The sequence below is a fragment of the Tamandua tetradactyla genome, chromosome 4 (assembly GCF_023851605.1).
Source record: "Tamandua tetradactyla isolate mTamTet1 chromosome 4, mTamTet1.pri, whole genome shotgun sequence".
NCBI classification, from domain to species: Eukaryota; Metazoa; Chordata; class Mammalia; order Pilosa; family Myrmecophagidae; genus Tamandua; species Tamandua tetradactyla.
The window spans coordinates 110,330,404-110,357,012 of record NC_135330.1 but is presented as its reverse complement, the minus strand read 5'-3'; the positions used below and the strand labels follow the sequence as shown (position 1 = coordinate 110,357,012).

The 26,609-nt window shown below is 37.3% G+C and overlaps 1 protein-coding gene across 2 annotated transcripts in view; it reads right to left on the bottom strand.

Annotated features, from left to right (window-relative positions):
- The window catches only part of SUCLA2 (succinate-CoA ligase ADP-forming subunit beta), a 64,590-nt gene extending 38,704 nt beyond the window's left edge, over positions 1 to 25,886 (bottom strand). The window contains exons 1-5 of one of the 2 annotated variants that reach the window (XM_077158244.1): positions 25,753 to 25,886; positions 12,571 to 12,760; positions 10,580 to 10,615; positions 3,169 to 3,268; positions 1,664 to 1,826 (exon numbers count right to left, since the gene is read on the bottom strand). In XM_077158244.1, the coding sequence (XP_077014359.1) occupies positions 1,664 to 1,826; positions 3,169 to 3,268; positions 10,580 to 10,615; positions 12,571 to 12,760; positions 25,753 to 25,842 (579 nt within the window). In that variant the 5' untranslated portion in view covers positions 25,843 to 25,886. The remainder of the gene's footprint in view (positions 1 to 1,663; positions 1,827 to 3,168; positions 3,269 to 10,579; positions 10,616 to 12,570; positions 12,761 to 25,752) is intronic. The other variant, XM_077158245.1, reaches the window with a different exon arrangement.
- Positions 25,887 to 26,609: the final 723 nt, after the last annotated feature.

Genomic DNA, 26,609 nt, shown 5'->3' with positions numbered 1-26,609 from the left:
TAACATTATAAATTCATATCTCAATGTGATCAGGTATACAATCTTACTTATTTCTAGCTACACCAAAAAGCAAAAACATAACTATAAAACCAGTCAACTGGGCACTTGAAAATGGTTTAAAATGGGAATTTTTTAGTCGTATGTATGTTACTACAATAAAAAGTTAAAAAAATAAATGTCTAAAAATATAATTTCTGCAAATTATAAGGTTATTTTCCTGGGGTTTCTAAAATAACTTACGAAACTAAACTCTACCATTTAAAGAAATCTAGAGAGATAAAGATATCACTTAAAAATAAAACAATGCTTCTTATATTCGGAGTGGGTTTATACTACCATCTAGTGTTATACCTTAAGAAATACTTCATTATAAAAGTAAAAGTCAACTCTATGGTTTTGGTGGTGTGACCGTTTGATTGTGGAAACCCTGTGCCTGGAGGTCCCTTTGTCCAGAGTATGGACAGATGAGTAAACAAGGACGGGAAATGGATAAATAATAGGGGGTTAAAGGGTAAAAGAAACTGGGTAGATTGCAATACTTGTGATTAATGAGAGGGAGAGGTAAGGAGAATGGGATACATGAGTTTTTTCTTTCATCTTTTTATTTATTTTTCTGGAGTGATGCAAATGTTCTAAAAATGATCATGATGATGAACACATAACCATGTGATAATATTGTGAGCCACTGATTGTATATTTGGATGGGCTATATGGTACATGAAGACATCTCAATAAAAATATTTTTAAAAAGCTAAAAAAAAAAAAAGTAAAAGTTGTAATAGACATTCTATACCACTCAAACACTATAGATTTAATTAATTGCATAAAAAAATCACAAAACAAAAAAATAGCTATTTTTAATAAGTTATTCTATACAAAAGAGCTACTGTCATGACCCTTAAAATTTCTGTTACTTTAAATTCTACACAATTAATAATGTTCTACACCAAATCCTTATTAAGGTTTCCAACTAAGGAAGCTTGCTTGCAAGCCCAACTGGCTTCAAAATACAGGTTCAGCTCACAATACCTAACTAATACCCTGAATAAGCCAGATTAATATGGTGTAAAAAGATTATCAATGCTTTTTCTGAGCACCAACTCTACGAAAGGATTTTCTCTTCACCTGATGTCTCATGCATTTAAAAGTCCATAAAGAGAGCACAGCAGGGCTGGGGTTATGCTCCTTAGAGCTGCTGAATGCTAACCTTCAACTTAGCAAAAACCAAATCATCTCACAAAACAAATACCAAACTAAAAAAGTATCACAGTTTGAAAAAGAAAAAGAGGAAGCAATTGATATACATTGTCTTAGTGGGTTAAGAGACTGTCTCTTTGGTTAGAATATTATACCGAGTAAAAACTCATTTTCTAATTCTACTGAATCTATAGATGAAGTAGAGAGGATTCCAGTTGTTCTCAGTGAAATAAATTTGGAAATCTTGTGAAATTTATTACAACAGGATTTTTTTTTCACATTTTAAGTCATACTTTATGACATTGATTATGCTATTTTTTAAAAGTGATATATAAATATTGTGTCTATTATATATACAAATAGATTATTGATAGTTTATCTTTCCCTAAAAATAGCAACAATCATTAATTTTTAAAATTGAATGCAATAAATTTATCCTAAATGTATCATGTCTACAAATACTCACTTGAAATGACCTTTCCATTGTTATTGCAAAGTAGTACTCTCTCCTAGGATATCTTCGCTCGCAGACCAATACTTGATTGCATATTCTGCCTTTTTCTCCTGTTTGTTTGGTAATCAACTTTTTCCCAATCATTTGTGAGGAAACAGCTTTTGCTTCTTCTGGACTGAAATAAGAAAAAATACCTATACTCCTCTCCTACAACCAAGGGAAAAAAAAATCTACATCATACCCAAAATTTTATCTGATCTAATATTTAAATCTCAGTATTTTCATTAATTTAATAATAAAGAAAAGGTCATCATTTATAAGATTTTTTTCTATTTAATAATGACAATTTTTCTTTAAAAAATATAATTTACATCACAAAGAGATAGATGATAAAGATTGAGATGGTATAATCAGGGAATGCCTAGAGTGTATAATGATAGTGACTAAATGTACAAATTTAAAAAATGTTTTTGCATGAGGAAGAACAAAACGTCATTACTGCAGTGTGCTGAAAATAGGTGGTAATTAATATTTTAAAATTTCAACTAATGTGTGGGACTAAAGCAAAAAATGTTTATTTGGTACAAATCTATACTTTGACTAGTGCATCTCCTAATATAACTTATGTAGCTAGTGGATTGAACACCTTAAGTACATGGAACTTTGCATAGGACATGAGATTTTGTTGGTTTGTCCAGGTGATGCTCTGATGAATCCCAGAGTGATTTGATCAGTGAGTGGAAAAGTATTTGCAAAGTCCCCTTCGGGGAATGGTGAGAATGGGGGAAAACTCAACTTCCCCAAGTTGAATTCTTGATATTCTCACAAGCAGTGTGGACAACCAAAGCTATAGGCTGAGCCCCCAGTCTTGGGGTTTGCTCATATGAAACTTAACCCCACAGGGGATAGGTCAAGCCTACTTAAAATTAGGCCTAAGAGTCACCCCCAAGAGAACCTCTTTAGTTGCTCAGATGTGGCCTCTCTCTCCAGGCAACACAGCAAGCAGACTCACCACCCTCCCCCTGTCTAAGTGGGACATGACTACCAGGGGTGTGGATCTTCCTGGCAGCATGGGACAGAAATCCCAGAATGAGCTGAGATTCAGCATCAAGGGATTGAGAAAAACTCTAGAATGAGCTGAGACCCAGCATCGAGGGATTGAGAAAACCTTCTCGACCAAAAGGGGGAAGAGTGAAATGAGACAAAGTGTCAATGGCTGAGAGATTCCAAACAGAGTCGAGAGGCTATCCTGGAGGTTATTCTTATGCATTAAGTAGATATCACCTTGTTATCCAAGATGTAATGGAGAGGCTGGAGGGAACTGCCTGAAAATGTAGAGCTGTGTTCCAGTAGCCATGTTTCTTGATGATGATTGTATAATGATATAGCTTTCACAATGTGACTGTGTGATTGTGAAAACCTTGTGTCTGATGCTCCTTTTATCTACCTTGTCAACAGATGAGAGGAACATATGGAATAAAAATAAATAATAGGGGGAAAAAATATATATAACTTACGAGAAAACTATTTTCACTCCTCCCTTGAGGCCACTTTCAAATGTCCCTTTACCTCTACCACCAGCCAAGACCTGTGCCTTTATCACAACATCTTTTGAACCTAGAAGAAAAACACTTCTATTAGAAACAAAGCATGGCACAGCATGCAAGGCACATTTGATTACTCAGCCTACATAGTACAAGGTGTTATTAAACATGTAAAGCCTGATTTATCCAGTCAGAAAATGGGGACCCCACATATGTAGACTTTCTAGCAGATTAGACCATTTACCATCTAAGAAAACCACAACTTAAAAAAAGTAATGACAGGCGGGCCACGGTGGCTCAGTGGCAGAGTTCTCGCCTGTCATGCGGGAGACTCGGTTTGATTCCCGGTGCCTGCTCACGCAAAAAAAAACAACTAATGACATATTAAATCGTTCTTAAAGTATACAGTTTATAATCCTTCCTTGACCTCAAATATCTAGTAGTTCAGACGGAATTAAAAACAAAAAATTAAGACTCAAAAGTCTTCCTAACACTTCCCTCCCTTTCTATTGCCTTGTAAACTTGCTAGCCTGTGAAAATTTGAGTTACAATTGTCGCTTTATATCCCATGACATGGGGGGAAGGTGCTGGCCTTGATTCTGATTTAGACTGTCCCACCTCAAAGAGCAACTTGCTAATGTCAATTAATTTTTATTTTTGTTTTTATTTTTTTGTCTTTTTTTGTTGTTGATAATGTCAATTATAGAAGAGCACTGTTAAGAGTGTACCAGAATTATCAAAGTATGTTTACCAAAAGACTCCAGAATTCTCTGCCGCAATAGCCTACTTTTAAAATAAACAGTCTGCATTATTATTCTTTAATAGGTTGACTATTCATTACCTTCTTTCCCCATTTTCCTAATTTGCTGGAGAAAACCAGCAATTAGCTTTTTTAACCTAGACACTGCCAACCATAGTTCATAATCCAGGGCAAGCCACACCTCCTTGAAGAGATTTTCCCCAAGTCCCCTGAAAGGGGGGACTTTCAGAGCCCCCTCAATTTGGCTTTTGTAGCATTTTACCCCTACTGGCACTGTGGCACCATATTACATACGGCAAAGCAACTTTGGAGGCAAAAGTTAAGGGTTTTATCTTATTTATGATATCCCTAGCACAAAGCAGTTTCAGGGAGATAACAACTATGCTGTAAAAGTACAGTTATTTGACCAGGCTGAAGAGGTGGGTACTCTGTTATTAAAGAAAAGTCAGCCCCTAACGCCATGTAGCAAGAAGAAAGAAAGGGGTCTCCCACCCAATCAGAGAACCAACAACCATATCAGAGTTAACAAACAGAGCTGCAATCAAACAAATAAGAAATTATCTTGTTTATACTTAAACTAATTATCACAAAAGAATGTTTAGGAAATTAATCATGTAAATGAGACTGCACAGGAAATGTTTACCACTTAATTCTGAAGATGGCCCTATTGTTACCAGACAAAGGCCACGGATTCTTTTGCCCCATGCCCTCAATAAGCTATTCCTGAGACACTGGGGTTTCAAAAGAGAGAAAGAGTTTATTACTAGGCGTGCATAGCAGTAGAGCAGATGGCGTAGTAGCCCAAAATCTGTCTCCCAGAACTCCAGTAATTCTGACAGTTTCATCAGAGAAAAAAGATGGGTAGGCTTTAGGATAATGAACACAGTGGTCTCAGATGATGTAATTAGAAGTGATCTAATTATTGGGCATACAGACTGATTACACGCTTAGTCACAGAATATGTGAAAGAAAATGGCAGAGAGGTTTAGGTGATTTGTAGGTTAAAGTTTAAGCTACTGCACACATCAGGCAGGCCCACTTTGGCTAGATCCAGTCTCTGTTATCAAGATAACTTTAAATTTGGGGTGGGTTAGTTCTGGACTGACCCAAGACCCTTCATTAATAAACATTAGGGGATGTTTTTAGTGATTACAAGACTCTAAAGTTGAAAAACTGGATAACTAGATACAAATAAAGATTAGTCACAGGTTTTTACAATCACAGGGACAGAAGATAAGATATATAATCATTATCAGAGATCAAGGCAAATGGATTACAATTTAAAGATTTCAGAAATTTCCCTCTGTCTATTCCAATTTCAGAAATTTCCCTCTGTCTATTCCAATATACTAGAAAGCAAAAAAAAAAAGATTATCTCTATAATGATTATATAATCAAACTCATTCCTTAAATCCCGATATCTGGTTACACTATGGATCAGTCAAGGTAGGGTTTAAAAAAACAAAGCTCTGCTTCCCCACACCTCATATCCATTCAGTCAGGAGAACATACTGTTTCTACCTCCAAAATGTACCCAAAATCTGACTACTTCTCACCTTCAGTTTGGATCTGGGTCCTAGCCACCATTATTTCTCACCTGGATTACCCTTGTCCCCAGCAGAATAATCTCAACACATTATCACTCCTCTAATTGACATCCTGCACGGAAGACCCATTGATCTAAAGTAAAAGTCCAAGTCCTGGCAAAGGCTCCAAGGCCCTATAAGACCTTCCCAGTGCCCTCCCTCTTGCTCATTCCACTCAGCTACCTAAGTTCTTCAGCTACCTAAGGCCCCCTGTGCCTGGAGTACTCTTCTCCCTGGTCCCCCTTGGAAAAGTCCTCGCCTCTTCCAAGTTTCTCTTTAAATCTCATACTGCCAATGAGCTCATCCTGATCATCCTACTTAATTCTGCAGCCTGCCCACATGTCACACCTGTGCTCCATTTCCCCTTAAACTGTGACTTTTTCTTTTTTCCACAGAATTAACCTTCTAACAGAACACATAAGCATTATACATAATTATCTTATGTTATAGTTTGTTCTTTTTTTACCCCCTAGAATACAGGCTCTTGAAAGCAGAATCATTGTTGTATTCACTGAGGTTTTTTCAAGTTCCTAGAAGAGTTCCTAACTCATACTTTGCTGGATATTGAATAAAGTAACATTTAAAAATGCAAAGTGTTCTTATAAATCTAGATTTTTCCACTGCTCTTGGAAAAACTCAGAAATACTGGGCCCACAGTCAAGTGACCAGCAATAATTAGGAGTTTAGATGAGTTTAGACAAAGTAGAGCCTTTTCAATTTGCCATAGTCCCCACCATTCCCAAGTGACAACTAATATTAGTTGCAAATTAAAGACTTAGACGTTTTTCTTTCTTAAAACCAACAGTAATTTTCATATTGAGAAGACAACAGGTAGCCCCAAAGACTATGGCAAATTAAGAGTTCACAGCAACTTAAAAAGATGTCCTATACATCCTACCTATTTCTAGTTACCTGCCAAGTACTGGTCTGCAACTCCCAAATTAAATGAAATCCCTTTTCTTGTACTATAGAAATACAAAGAAGATAACCATAATCCAAACAATATAAATATCATACAAAAATGGTCAATAGTTAAATCAGTAAACTTGGAAATTAACACACTGACCTATTAAATAAGGATAAAGGAAGCTTTATTTATTAAAAAAAAAAAAAAATTTTTTTTTCCATGGGCAGGCAGCAGGAATAGAAGCCGGGTTTCCAGCATGGCAGGCAAAAACTCTGCCTACTGAGCCACCATGGCCTCAAAAACATTTTTACAAGAGAGAAAGCTCTTCCCCCAATGTGTCAATTTCCTTTCTTTAAAAATATAAAACTCCTTAAGATGGTATATCTTCAAAAGTTCCTTCTAAAAAAGCCCTTCACAACAAAAGAAAAGTCACAATCACAAAAAATTAATGAATACAGTCTCTTCAACTATTCAAGGAGTAAAAGGACTGGAAGACAAGTCTAAGGACAACTGAATGAATCAAATATTTTACTCAATTACATTAATTCATTCACCAGTTATGACTACATACCAGACGCGGTGGTGGAGCTGCAAATACAGCAATAAGCAAAAAAGACCTACATTGCCGTTATAGAGCTTACAGTCTTCTTATTGTCAGTCCTTGGCTCTAGTCACACAAGATCTTCTTTGGATCCCAACATTGTCTTTAAAACACAGTCACTATCCTTCCTAGTTTAATCATTCACAAGTGTTTTCAATAACCCTCCTTATTTAGTTATTTAGTTAATAAAACATTGGAAAGAAGAAACAAGAAGCCAAGTCCTATTGTGTGCCATTTAGAAATCTCACTCCAGTCTGACATTCATTAATCAGCACCCTTTGCAGATGTTTATTCAACCAGATAGAGATTTCACCTTATAAAGAATCCAAATTATACTTCCACAATCAATAGAAACTTTGCCAAATGCCTTACTGAAATTTTCCTGATCTAGAAACTTAAAAGAGAAATGGTAAACCAGTCTTAGAACTAACCCCAAAATATAACTAGTTAATTTCTCTTGTATTTACCAACCATCCCTTTCATAATCAATTCTACAATCTTTCCAGTGATCATCAAGCTCACCAATCTTCATTTTGGACTCTCATATGCTTTACATGTCTTTAAAAGTATTAGATTTAGATTGCTTTCCAAATATTCCTCCATTTTTACCCTCAATTATTCATAATAGGAAAATCTCCCAACTTTTTTCACATCATGACACACATAGAAAATGATAAAATTTGTCTGTAATACTGGGTAAAAATAGTGAGGGATATTTTAGGGTCAAGGAGAGCTAATCAGTTGTAGAGCTCAGTGGCCCCAGACCCCATGTTACCTCATCATCTCCCAAGAGGAATCAATAGTTTGGTATACCCACATTCGTGCCCTAATAAATAATTTGTAGCAAAGCTACAGGAGTTTTTTAATAAATGAGAATCAGTATTCTTTGAATTTTGCAATAGCTTAAGAAGCTAAAATTACCATGAGGTAACCAAAAATCGGCACTGGAAATTGCTAGCTAGATGGATAAAACCAGGTGTATTTCTAAGGTACCTCATTACCACACTTTGCGCAGTTAGATCCCATAATCAGTATCTTCTCATATTAATGATGGCTCACAGCAAAATATAAAATTGTTCTCAATGTCTTTACAGTAGTCTACTAAATAAATCTTTTTAAAAAGTAACATTTCTGCGCCTCTAGATTGAAAGCCCTCATTAGTCACTATCCCCATACCATATTATAAATCATTTGCAGTGTTTTCTGACAAGATAAACAAAATGTTCTTTGCTCCCAAAGGATCAAGATCAAAGCTACCTACAAGTTCCTTAGTACTGGTGCTGTGAGAAAAAGAAGCCCTGCTCCCAAATGTGCCAGAAATACTCATAATTTAATGTATGCTGCACAAGTTGACTGTTCTTTCCTCCATAGTTAAGAATCACTGCAGGTTTTTATAAGGAGTTAAAAGAAAAAAAACATAAAAGAGATTAACATCCAAATAAATACCACTAAGTTTTAAGAAAAAATTTCTATACAAATTATTTTCCCTGATAAAACACTAAAATTTGACTGAATGAGAAAATTTGTAGAAAACAGTTAAAAATCAATTTTAATAATTTGGAAACAGAAAAAGAAGTAACTGTTACTGACTTCATTATATGAGGTCCTGTTAACATTGACTAAGGAAAATATTGCATGCCTTCAATATTACTATGAAAGAAAAATTGTTAAGCATCACTCAAAAGATGAGACTAACAAAAATGAAAGAATAAATTATCAAATATGTGATTTTACATGATACATTTCATGTCTTCACACTGAAATGTAAATCCTCTGACCTAAATAGAAGCAAACGTGTATAAATTTATTGTTTGATTTTTCCACAATAAAATGTTCTTTTTCTTTTATAATAAAAGAATAGTATTTTACATACACTGCAACAAATTTGCTACCTAAGCTATGACAAGACTAATCACACACACACAGGAATGGTTTTTAGGGTTATAGAAAATTTATATTAACTATGAGCTTCCCAACCATTGACCTTTCAGGCTCAGAGAGACATTCTCCTCCATTCTCTTAGGTTCAAAAGCAAGGATCTAACCATTCCCAGAGCAGCAGCAATGAGAAGTCACACTAGGCATGTTCCAAGGACAATGTTAGTACCAGTGCAAAGAATTTCATCCCAAAAGAGTCTCAGCTGGACACCTTCTAGGACTAGGGACAAATTGCAATTTGCAACATACAACACCAACCTCATGGTGGGGATGGAAGGAACAGATGCCGCAGCAAAACAAGAAACAGGGGAGACATGGGACATAGGAGAACCACCAGCTTCACACCTGAGAATTCCAAACATTCAAACTTTGCCTTGGGACTTGGCACAAAGGGCTAAACAGTGCCCAGCATTAGCTTTGACCATGGACTGTATGACCCACAGGAAACCTATGCTTTAGATGTAAATAATGTACAACTTGTGGATGTCATTGAACTTAGAGTATCTTTCCCTTTTAATATTTAACTTTCACTTATTTGAAAAAAAGAAAAACAATTTTAAAAACAAGGAGAATGCTTTGACATTAGAGAAAGGATGACCAGTCATACCCATCTATCACCAAGTAATGATACAACCCTGGACCCAGGGGTGGCTGTCACACCTAGTTTACAGAAGACAAACAGAAACAGGCCCTGCTCAGCTCAACTGCAGAAGGAAAAACAGGAAAGTATTAGGGTCCTAAGCTCTGAAACAAAGAGCAGTCTTTGCTTTGTGGTTCTTCAAAGACCTGTGCACACTTTGCAAGGGATACCACGCCTCTCAGAAGCAAGAACTCATGAGCAAGATACAGGCAGAGGGCACCTGAGTCTGGGGTAAAACATGTCTGTATTATTTATATGATGAAATTTACATTTTTAAGTAAGCACGAAACAAAAGCAGTATGAAAGAAAGCAAGACCGTGCCATACTATCTTGAGACACTACATATGCTGTAGTATCATTTTGTATGTTGTGTAAAACAAAAAACATTGACAAAGCAAAAAGCGATGAATGTATATGCAAAAATTAATTGTACAATAGCATTCCAGTACATTTTGCTGTATATTTTAGTCTCATTTACTTTCTCTTCATTGTCAATAAGAGGATGCAAACTATACAGTTTCCAGCTTATTATTCAAATTAGAGAAGACATAAAAAGAGAGTATCAGAAGAAAACAGGAAAGAGAACATCTGTGAATTGCACTTGTCAAAAAAAATAGCCTAGTTGGCCTGATTTGTGAAGTATAATTGCTTTTAGCATATGGAAGTATTCCTTCATATTTTCTCAGATTAAATTTGTATTAAACTTAAAATTATATATAAATATGAGCTCCCAAGGGCACAAATTACAATTCCTTAGTCTCTTATATTTCTGGTAACAGTTCACTCATTATTTCAGAGGTTTTCATTTGGAAACTCAGGTTGTCAGATCCTTTCTTTATGAAAACATTTCACTATTTCTACTATAAAATGATTCACAATGAGATGAAAAAGTTAAAGGGACTGAAATTCATCACTTTGGTGTGCCACGGTGGCTCAGCAGGCAGACTTCTCACCTGCCATGCCAGAGACCCGGGTTCGATTACTCGTACCTGTCCATGAAAAAAAGAAAAGAGGGAAGAATGAAAGAGTAGAATAAGAAAACAATCTCCCTCAATTACATCACTCAGTCTTCCTTCCTATTTTGCTGGGACATCTTTAGAAATTAACATTTAGGTAACAAAGATAAGACTGAATCTCTAAGAGGAAGTTATTTAAAAACAGCCTTGGAAGAAAGAATTGATTTTGTGCAGACATTTCATATAACTTTATGATTAAATTCCACTGAAAATAAAGTAATTGGGACAGGCCACAGTGGTTCAGCAAGCAGAGTTCTTGCCTGCCATGCCAGAGACCCGGGTTCAATTCCTGGTGCCTGCCCATGTAAAAATTAAATAAATAAACAAATAAATAAAGTAATTGGGGATTTTTACCCCTAATTTGGATGGAAAGCACAAGAAGCTAAGTATTCATGAAAATATGCAACAACTGCTCTATTTATTTGTTACTGAATATTTCTTAGAGATTAAAGTTGAAAAAACTAAAATTTATTTTTTCCTTTAAAATTTTAATAAAAGTTTCACCAGCTAGTTGAAAATACAGACATGATGGTTTGAATTGCAAAAAATAATGACAATAATAAAAATAGCCTTTATAAGAAATACTTTGGGAATACAAGGTACAATCATAAGTTTTTTTTAAAACTTAACACCTAAGAGCCTCTGATACTATATAGTGTTTCAAAGGAAAAATGAGGTACATACTGTATACATCATACGTTCAAGTTCAAACTGAAGAGACTATTTAAAAAATGTCACAGAAATTAGTATGAACTACCCAAGACTTTTGCTGCATAAAAAGAAATTTGCCTGAACTCTGAATTAAGATAATTCTTCTCTGATTAACAGAATAATTGTGAATGAAAAATCATGCCTTCAAGTCAAGGAAACCATGGCCAATTCATTCAAAAACATATAACATATAAGTAACAGATAACAATTTTGCGAACTTGTATATGCCCTCGTTTTTGAAAGAAAAACCCAATCTAGAAAAAAATTAGCTCATGGGAATAGACGTCAAAATTAGTAGTTATCAAGATAAAACCTGTAAACTTGGAAACAGGTTTAAATTGCTCCATATCTTTCTTGAAAAACTAATAAAAGCAAAGTCTTCATCAAAGCATATTTAAAACTATATTAGTCAAATTTACATAAGTGAATTGTCCTCATCTACATAAAAAGGGGTAAGAGAATATTTTAAATACTGCTAAAAAGAAAATGCAGTGTATGGTTAGTACCTTATATTATCATTATTAAATTATCCTATTAAATCCTTTAAAATGTAAACTAAGCATATTTTCTACAGTCAAGAATAATTTTTAATTAAGATTAATATCAATGCAAAATAACAAAAGACTAAAATAAGAACCTACCAATAATAATGTGGGCAACTAGTTGATTCATTTATCAAATATTAATATTTATTAGTTACCAAAGTCCCAGCATTCTTTGCGGAGCGTGACATCTATCAGAGAACAAAATAAGATGAGACCCTGCTCTTACAAGCTTACATTCTAGAGCTCAACTTCTTTTTTCCTTTTGAACCCTTATTTTTCACATCATAAAAGGGGGGGGGGTCGTATTACAACTCTTTCCACAATCATATAAACAGCTAAGATTTTCCTTGCCATTTCCCTGAGGAGTCACTATATTACCACTATTTTAAGCTATAAAGTAGTAAATAAAATTTCCTTCCTCATAAATATTCCAGCTAAAAACAAGACTTCAGCTTCCTAATACCAATGTAAGTGGTTTTCAAGTTAACTAACCACGATCCCACAATTATTTTAGAATTTCAACGCACAAAGTTCCACCTTCTCTTTTAAATAAATAAAATTTACTTTCTTAAATGAAATAAAGGCTAAAAATTGTCATTAACCCAAAAATACAGTTCACATCTTATCAGAGTGCCCATGTCAAGGTGGCATAAATTTTCCTCAATTTGGTACCTAATTTTTTGGCAACTGCATAAGCTTCATCTGGAGACTTTGCCACTTGTCCATTGGGAATGGCAACACCAGCTTCTTGCAACAATTCCATGCTCAGGTATTCATGCAGTGAGAGGTTCCTTTGCTGTTGCTGCTGTACTTGGAGTCCATGTTTAACTTGGTTGTTAAACAATCCAGAAGCTCCCAGAACCTAGGGAAATCAGGAACATATTTATATATGACAGTAATTTGGCAGTTACTCTTTTCAAAACACCTTCTCAAAATACTTTATTTATATAGAGAGACAGTATCTGGCTCTTCAGATACTGGCTCTTCTTTGATGATTATATTAAATCATCAAAATATAATACTCATGGAAGTTCTAGCCAGAGCAATTAGACAAGAAAAAGAAATTCAAGGCATCAAAATTGGAAAGGAAGAAGTAAAATTCTCACTGTTTGCAGATGATATGATACCATATGTCACCGAAAAATCCACAGCAAAATTACTAAAGCTAATAAATGAATACAGCAAACTGGCAGGCTACAAGATTAACATTCAAAACTCTCTAGTGTTTCTATATACTAGTAATGAACAATTTGAGGGGGAAATCAAGAAAAAAATTCCATTTATAACTGCAACCAAAAGAATAAAATATTTAGGTATAAATTTAACTAAGGATAAAACAGACCTATACAAAGAAAACTATAAGAAATGGCTAAAAGAAATCACAGAGGACCTAAATAAACGGAAGGGCATACCATGTTCATGGATTGGAAGACTAAATACAGTTAAGATGTCAATTCTTCCTAAACTGATTTATACATTCAATGCAATACCAATTAAAATCCCAAAAACGTACTTTTCAGAGATAGAAAAACCAATAACCAAATTTATCTGGAAGGGCTGGGTGCCCCAAATAGCTAAAAATATCCTGAGAAAGAAAAATGAGGTCAGAGGTCTCACACTACCTGACTTTAAGGTGTATTATGAAGTTACAGTGGTCAAAACAGCTTGGTATTGGCATAAGGATAGAAACACTGACCAATGGAATCGAACAGAGTGTTCAGATATAGACCCTCTCATCTATGGACAATTGATCTTTGATAAGGCAGTCAAGCCAATTTACCTGGTACAGAACAGTCTCTTCAATAAATGGTGCCGAGAGAACTGGATATCCACATGCAAAAGAATGAAAGAGGGTCCATATCTCACACCCTATACAAAAATTAACTCAAAATGGATCAGAGACCTAAACATTAGATCTAAGGCCATAGAACTTTTAGAAGAAAATACAGGGAAATATTTCATCAATCTTATAATAGGAGGCATTTCCTAGATCTTACCACAAAGCATTAGCATTGAAGAAAGAAAGAAAGAAATGTGAACTCCTCAAAATTAAACACTTCTGTACATCAAAGAACTATGTCAAGAAAGTAAAAAAGTAGCGTATACAATGGGGGACAATATTTGGAAACGATATTATCAGATAAAGGTCTAGTATCCAGAATAAATAAAGAGATTATTCAACTCAACAACAAAAGGACAGAAAACCCAATTACAAAATGGGCAAAAGACACAAACAGACAATTCTCAGAAGAGAATACAAATGGCTAAAAGGCACATGAAAATATGCTCAACTTCCCTGGCTATTAGGGAAATGCAAATCAAAACCACAATGAGATATCATCTCACACCTACCAGAACGGCCATTATCAATAAAACAGAAAACGACAAGTGCTGGAAAAGGATGTGGAGAAAGAGGCACATTTATCCACTGTTGGTGGGAATGTCAAATGGTACAACTGCTGTGCAAGGCAGTCTGGCAGTTCCTCAGGAAGCTAGGTATAGAATTGCCATATGATCTGGCAATGCCATTGCTAGGTATCTATCTACTCAGAGGACATGAGGGCTAGGACACAAACAGGCATTTGCACATCAATGTTTATAGCAGTATTATTTACAATTGCCAAGAGATGGAAACTTCCCAAATGTCCATCAACAGATGAGTGGCTAAACAAGCTGTAGCATATATATACGATGCAATACTATGCAGCTGTAAGTCAGAAAAAGGTTATGAAGTATGTAACAACATCGACAGACCTTAAGGACGTTATGCTGAGTGAGATTAACCAGAAACAAAAGGACAAATACTGTATGGTCTCATTGATATGACCTAACATTAGTGAATGAACCTGCATCAATTCAGAAAAAGAAATAAAAAGAAAAAAATTCATACATACCATACTCCTTACCCCTCCCTTTCACTGATCACTAGCATTTCAATCTACTAAATTTATTTTAACATTTGTTCCCCAATTTTCAACAGAGATCATCAGGAGATAGACATAGGGGAGATATTGGGTAATTGGAACTGAAGGGATACAGATTGTGCAACAGGACTGATTGTAAAAATTCAGAAATGGATAGCACAATACTACCTAACTGTAATACAGTAATGAAGCTGAATGTGAAGATGATAGAGGGAGGAGAGCTGGGGGCACAAATGAAATCAGAAGGAAAATAGGCAATAAAGACAGAGATGGTATAATCTAGGAATGCCTAGAATGTATGATAGTGACTAAATGTACAAATTTAAAAATGTTTTTGCATGAGGAAGAACAAAGGAATGTCAATTCTGCAGGGTGTTGAAAACAGATGGTAATTCATATTTTAAAACTTTAATTTATGTGTGAGACTAAAGCAAAAAATGTTTATTTGGTACAAAGTTTATTTATTAACTAGTGCATTTCCTAATATAACTTATGTGGGCAATTTAATTGAAAGTACATAAGCACATGGAACCTTGAGTAGGGCATGAGATCTTGTAGGTTTGTAAAGAGTGATATCCCAATAAATCCCAGACTGATCTGAACAGTGAGTAAAAAAGTATTTGCAAAGTCTCCTTGGAGGAATGTTGACAAAGGGGGAAAATTCAACTTTCCCATGTGAAGAATTCCTGATATTCTCACAAGCAATGAGCAACAGGCCAAGCCCTCAATCCTGGGGTTTGTTCATATGAAACTTATCCTCACAAAGGATAGGCTAAGCCTACTTAAATTTAGGTCAAAGAGTCACCCCCAAAGAACCTCTTTTGTTGCTCAAATGTGGCCTCTCTCTCTCAGCCAAGACACAAACAAACTCACTGCCTCCCCCTCTCTATGTGAAACATGATTCCCAGAGGTGTAAACCTTCCTGGCAACATGGGACAGAAATCCTAGAATGAGCTGGGATTCAGCATCAAGGGGTTGAGAAAACCTTCTCAAGTAAAAGAGGGAAGAAAGAAATGAGACAAAATAAAGTGTCAATGGCTGGGAGAATTCAAACAGTCAAGAAGTTAGTTATCCTGTTGGTTACTCTTATACATTATACAGATATCACCTTTTTAGTTAATGCATTATATAATGGAGGGGCTGGAGGGAAGTGCCTGCAAATGTAGAGCTGTGTTCCAGTAGCCATGTTTCTTGAAGACGATTGTATAATGATATAGCTTTTGCAGTGTGGCTGTGTGATTGTGAAAACCTTGGGCCTGATGCTCCTTTTATCTACCTTATGGACAAATGCATAAAACATATGGATTAAAAATAAATAAATAATAGGGGAACAAATGTTAAAATAAATTTAGTAGATTGAAACGCTAGTGATCAATGAAAGGGAGGGGTAAGGGGTACGGTATGTATGAATTTTTTTCTTTTGATTTCTTTTTCTGAATTGATGCAAATGTTCTAAGAGTTATTCTTTCAGCTTCCTGTGTCAGGACCACAACAGGACGTGCTGAAGAAGGAGTATCCATCAGTAAGATCACTAGTGCCTACAGTTCCTAAAGCTCCACTAATTTACAGACTAAGACTTAACTCATCATTACAACAACACCTAGAAATTCATGCCTCCCTATTTCCAAATTCCTCAATCCTATCAACATTATAGCAATATGTAGAAAAAATTAAGCTCTATGAAAGGCTTGGAAGACTGCACCAGAATCACATTTAAGCATCACCTATACATTTCCACAATCACCACACAAAATATATTATTCTAAAAACACAGAATACCATAATATGAACTGAATTTACAAGAGTCATATAAAAACAGTCTGTTTCTTAAAGTGGGTTCATGAGCAACTGCATTAAAATCACCTCAGATGCTTCTAAAAGTGCAGTTTCCCGAGCCCACTCTAATCCAGAATCCAGAGACTAGGCCCCAGGAATCTACACTCTTAACAAATCACTGGGTTGATTTTTCTTAACTACCCTACAGTTTAAGTACACTAGTTTAAAACATCAACCACATATAACAACAACTTATTTCTGATTCATTTGGTAAGCTAAATTCTTGGGTAACATCTCACACTGGGGAGCTCATTTACTTGATGTAGTGTCACTTCAATATTAAACCCAGCAAACTTCCTAACTGTTAACTACCTTCTGACCTACAACTCCATCTCTGAGAATATATCCAATAGACATAGGATCTCATGTTTACCAAAAAGCATTTATAAGAATGTTCATAGCAGGCTTATTCATAACAAAAACTGAAAATGACCCAATCGCCCACCAAAAGGAGAATGGATAAATTGTAGTATTTTCAGATAATAAGATTTTACAAGGCAATAAGAAAATAACTATTACACACATAACAATGGATGAATCTCATAAATATAACATTGAGGGAAAGAACCCAGATACAAGAGTAGATACTATATGATTCCTTTTTGTTTTCTTTTGATGATTCCTTTTTATACAGTCCAAAACCAGTTAAAATTAGCCTATGGTGAGAGAAGTCACAAGTAGTGGTTACCTTCATTGGGGGAAGTCATGATAGGGAGAGGGTACATGGGAGAGGACACATGGGAACAATCCAGGTGTATACGTACATATTAACCTAGCTATCCACTTGTATACTTTTTTGTACATAAATTATACCTCAAATTAATAATTAAAATAACAGAGAGGAGGAAGTACCAGAAACAACCTTGGCAAAACACAAACATTGTTCTGAGTGATAGAAACACACAAAAGCTAAGGCAGACCTGGTCCCAATCACAAAATTCAGATATGTATATAAGTAAGTATGGATTCATAGTCATTAGGTGGCACCTAATGAGCTGGATGGTCAGAAAAGATACCAAAAAGGCCTGACACTGGATATTTAAAAAAAAGAAAAAAGAAAAAAAACTAACAGCTCGGAGACACTTTGGAAACAACCGAATACTGAATCTGAACTATGCATAAGATATTAGTGTTTTATCAATGTACAATTTCTTAAGTATGATCATTGCATTGTGGTTATTTGGGAGAATTTGCCTACCCTTAAGAAATACATGTTGAACTATCTAGAGGTAAAGGGTTACAATACCAGCCAATTATTTTCAAATGTTCAGCAAAAATAAATGTGTATGATTTTACACATACATGCACATATGTAATATTACGCAGCAGTAAAACAAAAAGACATTCTGAAGCATATGACAAGATAGATGAGTCTTGAAGACATAATGCTAAGTGAAAGTAGCCAGACACAAAAGGATAGATACTGTATGATTCCACTTTAATGATCAGTATAAAGTTATAAGCAGAAGCTTATATTACAGAATATAGGGGACTTAGAGATACATAGAAGCTAGAGATGGGTGAACCATTAGCTAATGAGATTGAACTCTGTACCGCTTTGAATCTGTGGTGGGCCCCAGAAAAGCCATGTCCTTTAATCCTCATTCAATATTGCTGGGTGGGAGCATTTTGATTGTTCCCATAGAGATGTGACCCACCCAGTTGTGGGTGGTAACTTTTGATTAGATGATTTCCATGGAGGTGTGTCTCCACCCATGCAAGGTGGAGTTGCTTACTGGAATCCTTTAAAAGGAGAAACATTTTGGAGTCCCTTTTGTAGAGCCACGAGAAAGCCAGCAGATGCCGCCATATTCGCCACATGCCCTTCCAGATGAGAGAGAAATGTTGAATGTCATCGGCCTTCTTGAACCATGGTATCTTTCCCTGGATGCCTTAGATAGGACATTTCTATAGACTTGTTTTAATTGGGACATTTTCTCAGCCTTAGAACTGCAAACTAGCAACTTATTAAATTCCACTTTTTAAAAGCCATTCTGTTTCTGGTATATTACATTCCGGCACCTAGAAAACTAGAACAGATTTTGGTACAAGAGGAGTGGGGTACTGCTGCAGTCTGGAAATACTAAACATGTTGGAATGGTTTTTTAAATGAATAAGGGGGAGATTTTAGAGAAGTTGTAAGAAGCTTGATAGAGAAGGCCTGGAATGCTTTGAAGAGACTATTGGTAGAAACGCGGACTCTAAAGATACCTTTGATCAGACTTTAGACAGAAATGAGGCATGTGTTATTGCAGACTGGAAGGAAGGCGATCCTTGCTTTAAAATGGCAGATAATCTGGCAAAATTGGCTACTGGCTTTGGCTGGAAGATAGATTTTAAAAGTCATGAACTTGGATTTTTAGTAGAAGAGATTTTTGAATTAAATGTGGAAAGTGCAGGCGGGCCGCGGTGGCTCAGCGGGCAAAGTGCTTGCCTGCTATGCCGGAGGACCTCGGTTCGATTCCCGGCCCCAGCCCATGTAACAAAAACGGAGAAACAGAAAACAAGAAAATGTTTAAAAATGTTTCCCTTTCTTCCTTCCTTCCTTCCTTCTATCCTTCCTTCCTTCTCTCTGTCTTTCCTTTAAAAAAAAAAAAAAAAAAAAAAAAAAAAAATGTGGAAAGTGCAGCCTGGTTTCTCCTCACAGCTTATAGTAGAATGCAACAGGAAAGAGATAAGCTAAGAACTGAACTCTTGGATATAAAGAAACCAAAAATTTATGTTCTGGAAAATTCTGGGCTTCCAGGAGGGAAGACCCCAGAGACTGGTGCCTCACATGAGGATGTGGCCAAATGTGGAACCAGTCAGCCATTTATGGAAAGATTTATGGAAACTCCTTATGTCTGATAGGCATGATCCCAGGCTACTGCATAGAAAGCAAACAAAAGTGTTGCAGGATCTGCATAAAGAGAACCACTGCCAGTCGGGACTGAGAGGGACAGAAAAAGGACACATTAGAGGAAAAATAACTTCAGAGGCAAAGCCAAGGAGGCTGGGGTCTGAAGTGAAGAAGCCTTGGGCCAGGAGAGTGGACCCACCAAAGTACATGGAGAGGGTGGGTTTGCCCCAAAGGCAGAGAGGGTGGGCCTTCCACCTCACTGCAGTGGAAGAGTCATGCCACCTTAGGCCTTGGAGAGGGTGAAGCATACTCCTTGGGGGTTGGGAAGAGTCTGGCTGCCACCATATGGAGGGGTTGAGCATGTACCCCAGAGATGGCAGAGAGCCCAGGTGCAGCCCTGATCCTTGGAGAAGGTGGAGCTGAGAAAAAGGTGGTCTCCTCAATGTCCCCCAAGGTGCATTCGGAGAGAGGCAAACCACTGCGTAAGCCTTTGGAAAGGGTGGGACTGTGCCTTCTAAAGCCCCAAAGATAAATGACTCTCAGACTTCGAAATCTAATGGACTTTGCCCTGCAGGTTTTGGAAACTGCTTGGGTCCTGCGACCCCTGTATTCCTTCCAATTCCTCCCTATGGAAATGCATATATGTATCCTATGAATGTTCTTCTTTTGTATGTTGGCAGTAAAAAACTTGTTCTGAGTTTTAAAGATCCAGAGCCAGAGGAAGATTTTGCCTTAGGATAGACCATGCCTGTAACTGATTTTTCTTTTTCTTTTTTTGGCATGGGCAGGCACCAGGAATCAAACCTGGTTCTCCAAGCCACCGTGGCCCGTCCCCTGTAACTGATTTTGGTGAGATTTTATACTGTTTCTAACTTTGCATTTTAACTGAAGTGGTTTAAGGATTTCTGATACTGTTATGGAATGAATGTATTTTGAATTTGGAAAGAACATGCCTTTGGGGGTTCAAAGGGTGGAATGTGCCAGTTTGAATCTGTGGTGGACCCCAGAAAAGCCATGTCCTTTAATCCTCATTCAATATTACTGGGTGGGAGTATTCTGACTGTTCCCATGGAGCTGTGACCCACCCAATTGTGGGTGGTAACTTTTGATTTAGATAATTTCCATGGAGGTGTGTCTCCATCCATGGAAGGTGGAGTTGCTTACTGGAATACTTTAAAAGAGGAAACATTTTGGAGAGAGTCCCTTTTGTGGAGCCACAAGAAAGCCAGCAGATGCCACCATGTTCGCCACGTGCCCTTCCAGGTGAGAAAGAAACGTTGAACGTCATTGGTCTTCTTGAACCAAGGTATCTTTCCCTAGATTCCTCAGATTGGACATTTCTATAGACTTGTTTTAATTGGGACATTTTCTCAGCCTTAAAACTGTAAACTAGAAACTTACAGTCCCTTTTTAAAAGCCATTTCGTTTCTGGTATTTTGCATTCTGACAGCTAGCAAACTACAACAAACTCCAACGAAAGGGATTAGATAAGAGTGAAGGTGATTCTCTAATGTGTCTATTAGTAATATTACCATATTAAAGATGAACAAGATTTAAAGGGATTGTATAGACCTATGTGCCCCACTGATTAACACTAGAAATATGAATTAGTTCTCGTAAGAATTACTTCAAAGATATGATTCTTGTACAGAGTGTTTAAGTCCAGGGTACAAGGGGAAAACTGCTATTGCATGCTATGAACTATGTTCAAAAGGAAAACATCAGCACTTACCACAGCAACAGCAGAGGTAAATAATGGGAAGAGGGACAAGAGTTAAGATGAGGTTTAGATTTCCTATTTGGTGAGGGTGTGTTTATTGGTTTTCTTTCTCTTGGGAACAATGAAATTATCTAAAATTGAGAATGTTGATGGACTGTGGACTTTGGGCCCTCTACATGATTCCCAACGAAGGCAGGTGGCCAAAGGATGAACTGAAGGAGAAGTAGATTGGCGAATGATGGTATATACTTATGAATGAAGGCTGTGCTACTACAAAAAGTAACAAAGTTGTGAAGCATGCAATGATGTGAATGAACATGAGGGACATTTGGTGAGACAAAATAGGCCAGAAACAAAAGAACAAGAATGGTACGGTCACCTTTAGAAAATGCTTATAAGAAAACAGAGACCTAGATTGTAAGATTTTATTAAGTCCAGAATGGTGATTATTATTTCTGGATTTTGAGAGGCTGTTTTATATATATAACCTGATATTTAGAGATAAGAATGGAGCCAAACAGGTTGGGGTTAAAGTAATTCAGAACATAGAGGTAAGGAAGACAATGTCTATATTTTAGAACCACACATACTCTTTGAGACCAAAGAAAGAAAGGTTTATTTGGTCCGGAACTGAAATTTTCGGCAGCACATAATCTAATTCAATCTAACTGCATAGCTCATTTGAACAACTGAAACACAGGGAGGCCAGAATAAGAAAGAGGCCCTTTAATTCTGTATAGATTATTATAATACCTGGATACATCCTAGAGTATATTAAGCAGATAATCAACAAGTATTGGTAAAGTCCCCTGAGGGATGGGAGAAAGTATATGGGACTATTAAACCTTACCATCAGGGAATTTCCTAATACTGTGTCAAACTTTAGCAACACCCAAATCAATAGGCCATGCCCTCAATCATAAGGCTTACTCTTGTGAAGCTTACGTAAGTAGATGAGAAGCTCAGACTACCTATGGACATGCCTAAGAGTTACTTCTGGGGGACCTCTTTTGTTGCTCAGATGTGGTCTCACTCTCTCTAAGACCAAGTGAAATCACTGCTCTCCCCTCTACGTGGAACATGATATCCAGGTTTGAAAGTCCCCCTGGTGATGTGGGAGATGACTCCCAGGAATGAATCTAGACCTAGCACTGTGGAATCAACAATTCCGTCCTGACCAGAAGGGGGAAAAGAAATATAACTAATAAAGTATCAGCGACAGAGAGAGTTCAAATAGAGTTCGAGAGGCTACTCTGGAGGTTGTTCTTAAGCAAGCTTCAGGTAGACCTTGCTACCTATCATAACCTGCCAACCCCCAACCAGGACCATTCCAGACAATCCTAAAAAACACCTAGGGCAATATATAAGATTCCACAAGGTTTCCATACACTAGAGTAACTTTCCAGAAACCTACAACCTCCAGACAGGTCCCTGGTTCAGATAAGTCCTGAAACCTACCACAGCTTCTCCAGGATATCAAATAGTTCCATCCCCCTAACCCATATTAATGACAGACCTTTCCAATATGAAAAATTTAGAATTACCATAGCCCAAACACCCCTAAAGAGAAGGATGGAAAGATCAAAGGTGATGGTGGAGTCATACAGAGAAAATAGTATTTAACAAATGAATATCAATTCTGAATCATTAAACTGAAAACTCTTTTAGTCTCCAGTATTTTAGAACAGCTAGAAGTAAAAACTTAAAATTGTGGAATTGTAACCCATGTCAAACTCTGAAATATATTCTACAACTAATTGTTGTGCTGTGCTTTGAAATTTATAGCTTTTTTTGTATATATTTTTTGTATATATCTTTTCGTAAAAAAAGAAGTAAAAAAGTCAATTGTGATAATAAAAATTATTTAAGTCCTCTAGCCTCCTATATTCTAGAGCAGATAGAAGGAAAAATGAGAGAACCGTATGATAGCCCATGACAAACTCTGGGATCTGTCCTCTAACTATTTGTTGAAGATTACTTTGAAAACTATTGCTTTTTTCTTTGCTTTGTATATATGTTATACTATAGAATAAAAAAAAAAGAAGTTAAAAATCAAAAACAAATAAACTGTACTATTGTTGGAACATTTCTATCAAAATTTCTATCAGGAAAAAATCTATCAAAATATTTCAGGAAAAAAGTTTAGGGTAAACACAAAATTCTAAGACATTTTTACGGTTTCTTTTAAATACTTATAAAGAATTAGCACTCATAAGGTATTACTGCTGGCTTTTATACCAATTTAAAGGTTTTTTAAATATCTGAAGTAGTTTCATAATCCTTCTCAAGTGCCACCAGAAGTTGTAATTAGAAATATAATCAGCTTTGAATTATGTTAGTAATACAAATTTCCACATAATCACAGGGATTCCAACGTCTAAATATTTTTCTTTGTTGCTATTATCACTTAAAAGATTCCTATTGCCAAAAGGTTACCTACTCCTGGTCAAATCTCTACACTACCACCCATCCAACTGCATTTCTCAATACTTACTCAATAACGAAAAAAATGTAGTTACTGGGGAATATGTTTCACACTGCTATCTTCAAACTTCTTAGTTATTTAACCCACTGGTAACCTGAACTATCTTCAAAGACACATTGGCATAAGATACAGAGAAACTTTAAGATCAGAGAACTAAACTTATTGCTAAGCCCAACATTTGACCTTATACAAGTTTCCTAAGATGGCTAAGGTCCTACCAAACTAAAACTATATTACTTAGCTTATCAGTAGAGCAGAAGAGGAGAGAAGCTATTATGAAGACAAACTCAATTTGTAGGCATCTCTACTTGTACAAAGTCTTTTAATAAGAGTTTCCTAAAGGATAAAGATTATCATTAGGATGAAAACAAATCTGTTCACCAAATTCTCAAATTTAACAGCACCCTTTAAAACTCTTAAGAAGTCCTGAAACCCAGAGGGGGTCAGCCTCTCTAGAATATCAGATAGTTCCATCTCCCTATCCCATATTATTGACAGCCCCTTCCAACATGAAAAAGTTAGAATGGCCATAGCTGAAATACCACTAAAGAGTGGGAGAAAGATCAAAGATGATGGTTGAGTTATACAGAGAATGCAAAAAAACCCACACCAAACAAATTGTAACCCAGACCAAACTCTGAAATCTGTTCTACAACTAACTATTGAGATGTGCTCGGAAATTTCTTTCTTGTATATGTTATTTTTCACACACAAAAAAAGTCGATTGGATGATTTAAAAATTTTCCTTCTAGACTCCAATGTTCCGAAGCAGCTAGAAGGAAAAATCTGAGATGATGGTACCATACCCCATGACAAACCCTGGGATCTGTCTCGTAATTACTTGTTGAAGAGTGCTCTGGAAACTACTGCTTTTTTCTTTCTTTGCTTTGTAAATAAACATCATACAATTTAAAAAGTTAAAAAAAAAAAAAAAAACTCTTTTAAGAAGCACTCTCATATTAGAACCAGACTCATGAGACTCATGAAGCTCATTATTATTTCTAAACCGAAAATATGAATACTTCTAAAAAAGGATAAGAAAAGGGTCTGAGTCAATTCCTATATGGCACGTCTGGGAGGTTACTTCAAAACATATCTTAAAGTTCTAGAACTGACTTTTGAAGTTAACCATGCCCTTGAGAGTTTCTGGGTGTCAATGCTGTAAAGAATTGTGCAACTATCATGTTCCTGAAGAAGTTAAAAAGCAGATTCAATCACACATACTCTCGAGCCAGACAGTCCCGGAATTAAACCTCAGCTTTAACCTCACCTGTAACATGACCTAGTCCAAATTATTAGGTCTCTTACCACAGTTACTTCATCAATGATGGGACTAGTAAGAACTCCCTTACAGTGTTTCTGATAAATCTGAATAGATTCCACGTAATGCGCTTAACACAGTAATACCTGGAACAGTAACTCTCAATAAAACAAAAACAGGAATTGTGGCCATTCTTCTGAAAGGAACTGATCCAAAATAAAATTATTTTCTTGCTTATTCACTTGATACGTTGAAAACATCAACGTTTTACCACCACTGACAAAACAATACACAACTTCTTGGGGAAGGACTTGCCCAGAAAAGGCAAATCAGCAAACAATGCTGTTTCTCTGAAGTCACTTCTGTTACAGTTTCCAAGGGACACAAAAGTACATCTGAAGGGCATCCCGCCGCCCCGGCCCCAAAGAGTAGCCGCGGGAGCTACGTGCACCGCGCAAGATGAAGGAATGAGGGCAGACTGTTCTGGTCTCCTAAATTCCAATCAGAGCCCACCCTCGCCGTCCCCTCTGAAACACGAGTAGGAGCCGCTGCCGAATTAGAGGCTCTCCTGCAGCAAGAGGGCCGGAATGGCGCAAAATAGGCCCGCTCCTAGCAGGCGACATTCTCGGGCAAGCCGCCCGAGACCGGACACCCAGGAAATGTCACCGCAAGCCAAGCGTCTACGACCACGGGGCTAGTACCTCCTCACACCGCACTCAGTCCCCAGCTCTCCCACCTCGCCCTTTCTCCTGACGACCCTCGAGGGGAGAGCAGGCTGGGCCGCAATACCTGGGCGGCGGCCCGCAGCGCGGTCCGGGGCCCGTGGCTTCTCAGGGCGGCGACGGCCGAGAGCCGGCTGTAGATCACGGAGGCCGCCATTTCTACGACCGACCCCGTCCCCTCGGCGCCGCGCGCAGGCGCAAAGACGCACGATCGCCGGCGGCGAGGCTGGTCCCCACACTCCCGTCGGCCCTGGCGTCAAGGGCGGGGCCTCGGGTTAACTCTGTAGTTTCCGGACACTCTGAGCAGGCCTCAGACAGAAGTTTCTCCTCGGACGCGAAGCCGGAGCTGTGGGGCGCCGAGCAGAAGTTGATCTTTGGGAGTGGGCACTGCACGTCAATATGCAACCTGCGGCCAAAAAGCAGCTTGTACACCTCTTAGCGAAATGTAAAGACGGCCGGAGTGCCACCTGTGTGATCTGAGCCTCCTAAAAATGGAGTTCATTCAAATAAATAATTGCTGACTGTTTCATGCCAGAAGCTGCGCAGCGCTAAAGCCCTTGGGATGCAGCAGTGAATAAACAGATCGCTTCCAGTGCTGAAAAGAGGACGGTCGCCAGTGCTTAGCAATCCTGGCTGCACAGTGGAGTTGCCTGGGAAGCTTTTGAAAAAAAAAAAAATACCATCACCGCTCCCAAAAAGGGGTGGGGTCAGGACATCTGTAATTCCTGAAGTCCTCCAGGTGATTCATATGTGTGCATTGAGCATTGAAAAGTGTCTCATCTGGACAAATGCCTAGACGCCTCCTGTGCTCCCGGAATCCGACGTGAATTCAGTGGGCAGGTTCTCTAACTGGAGGTGGGTGGATGTGGCCGGCGAGCCTACCGGTGCGCAGTGGCCCAATGCACTGAGCAGTTATGCGTAAAG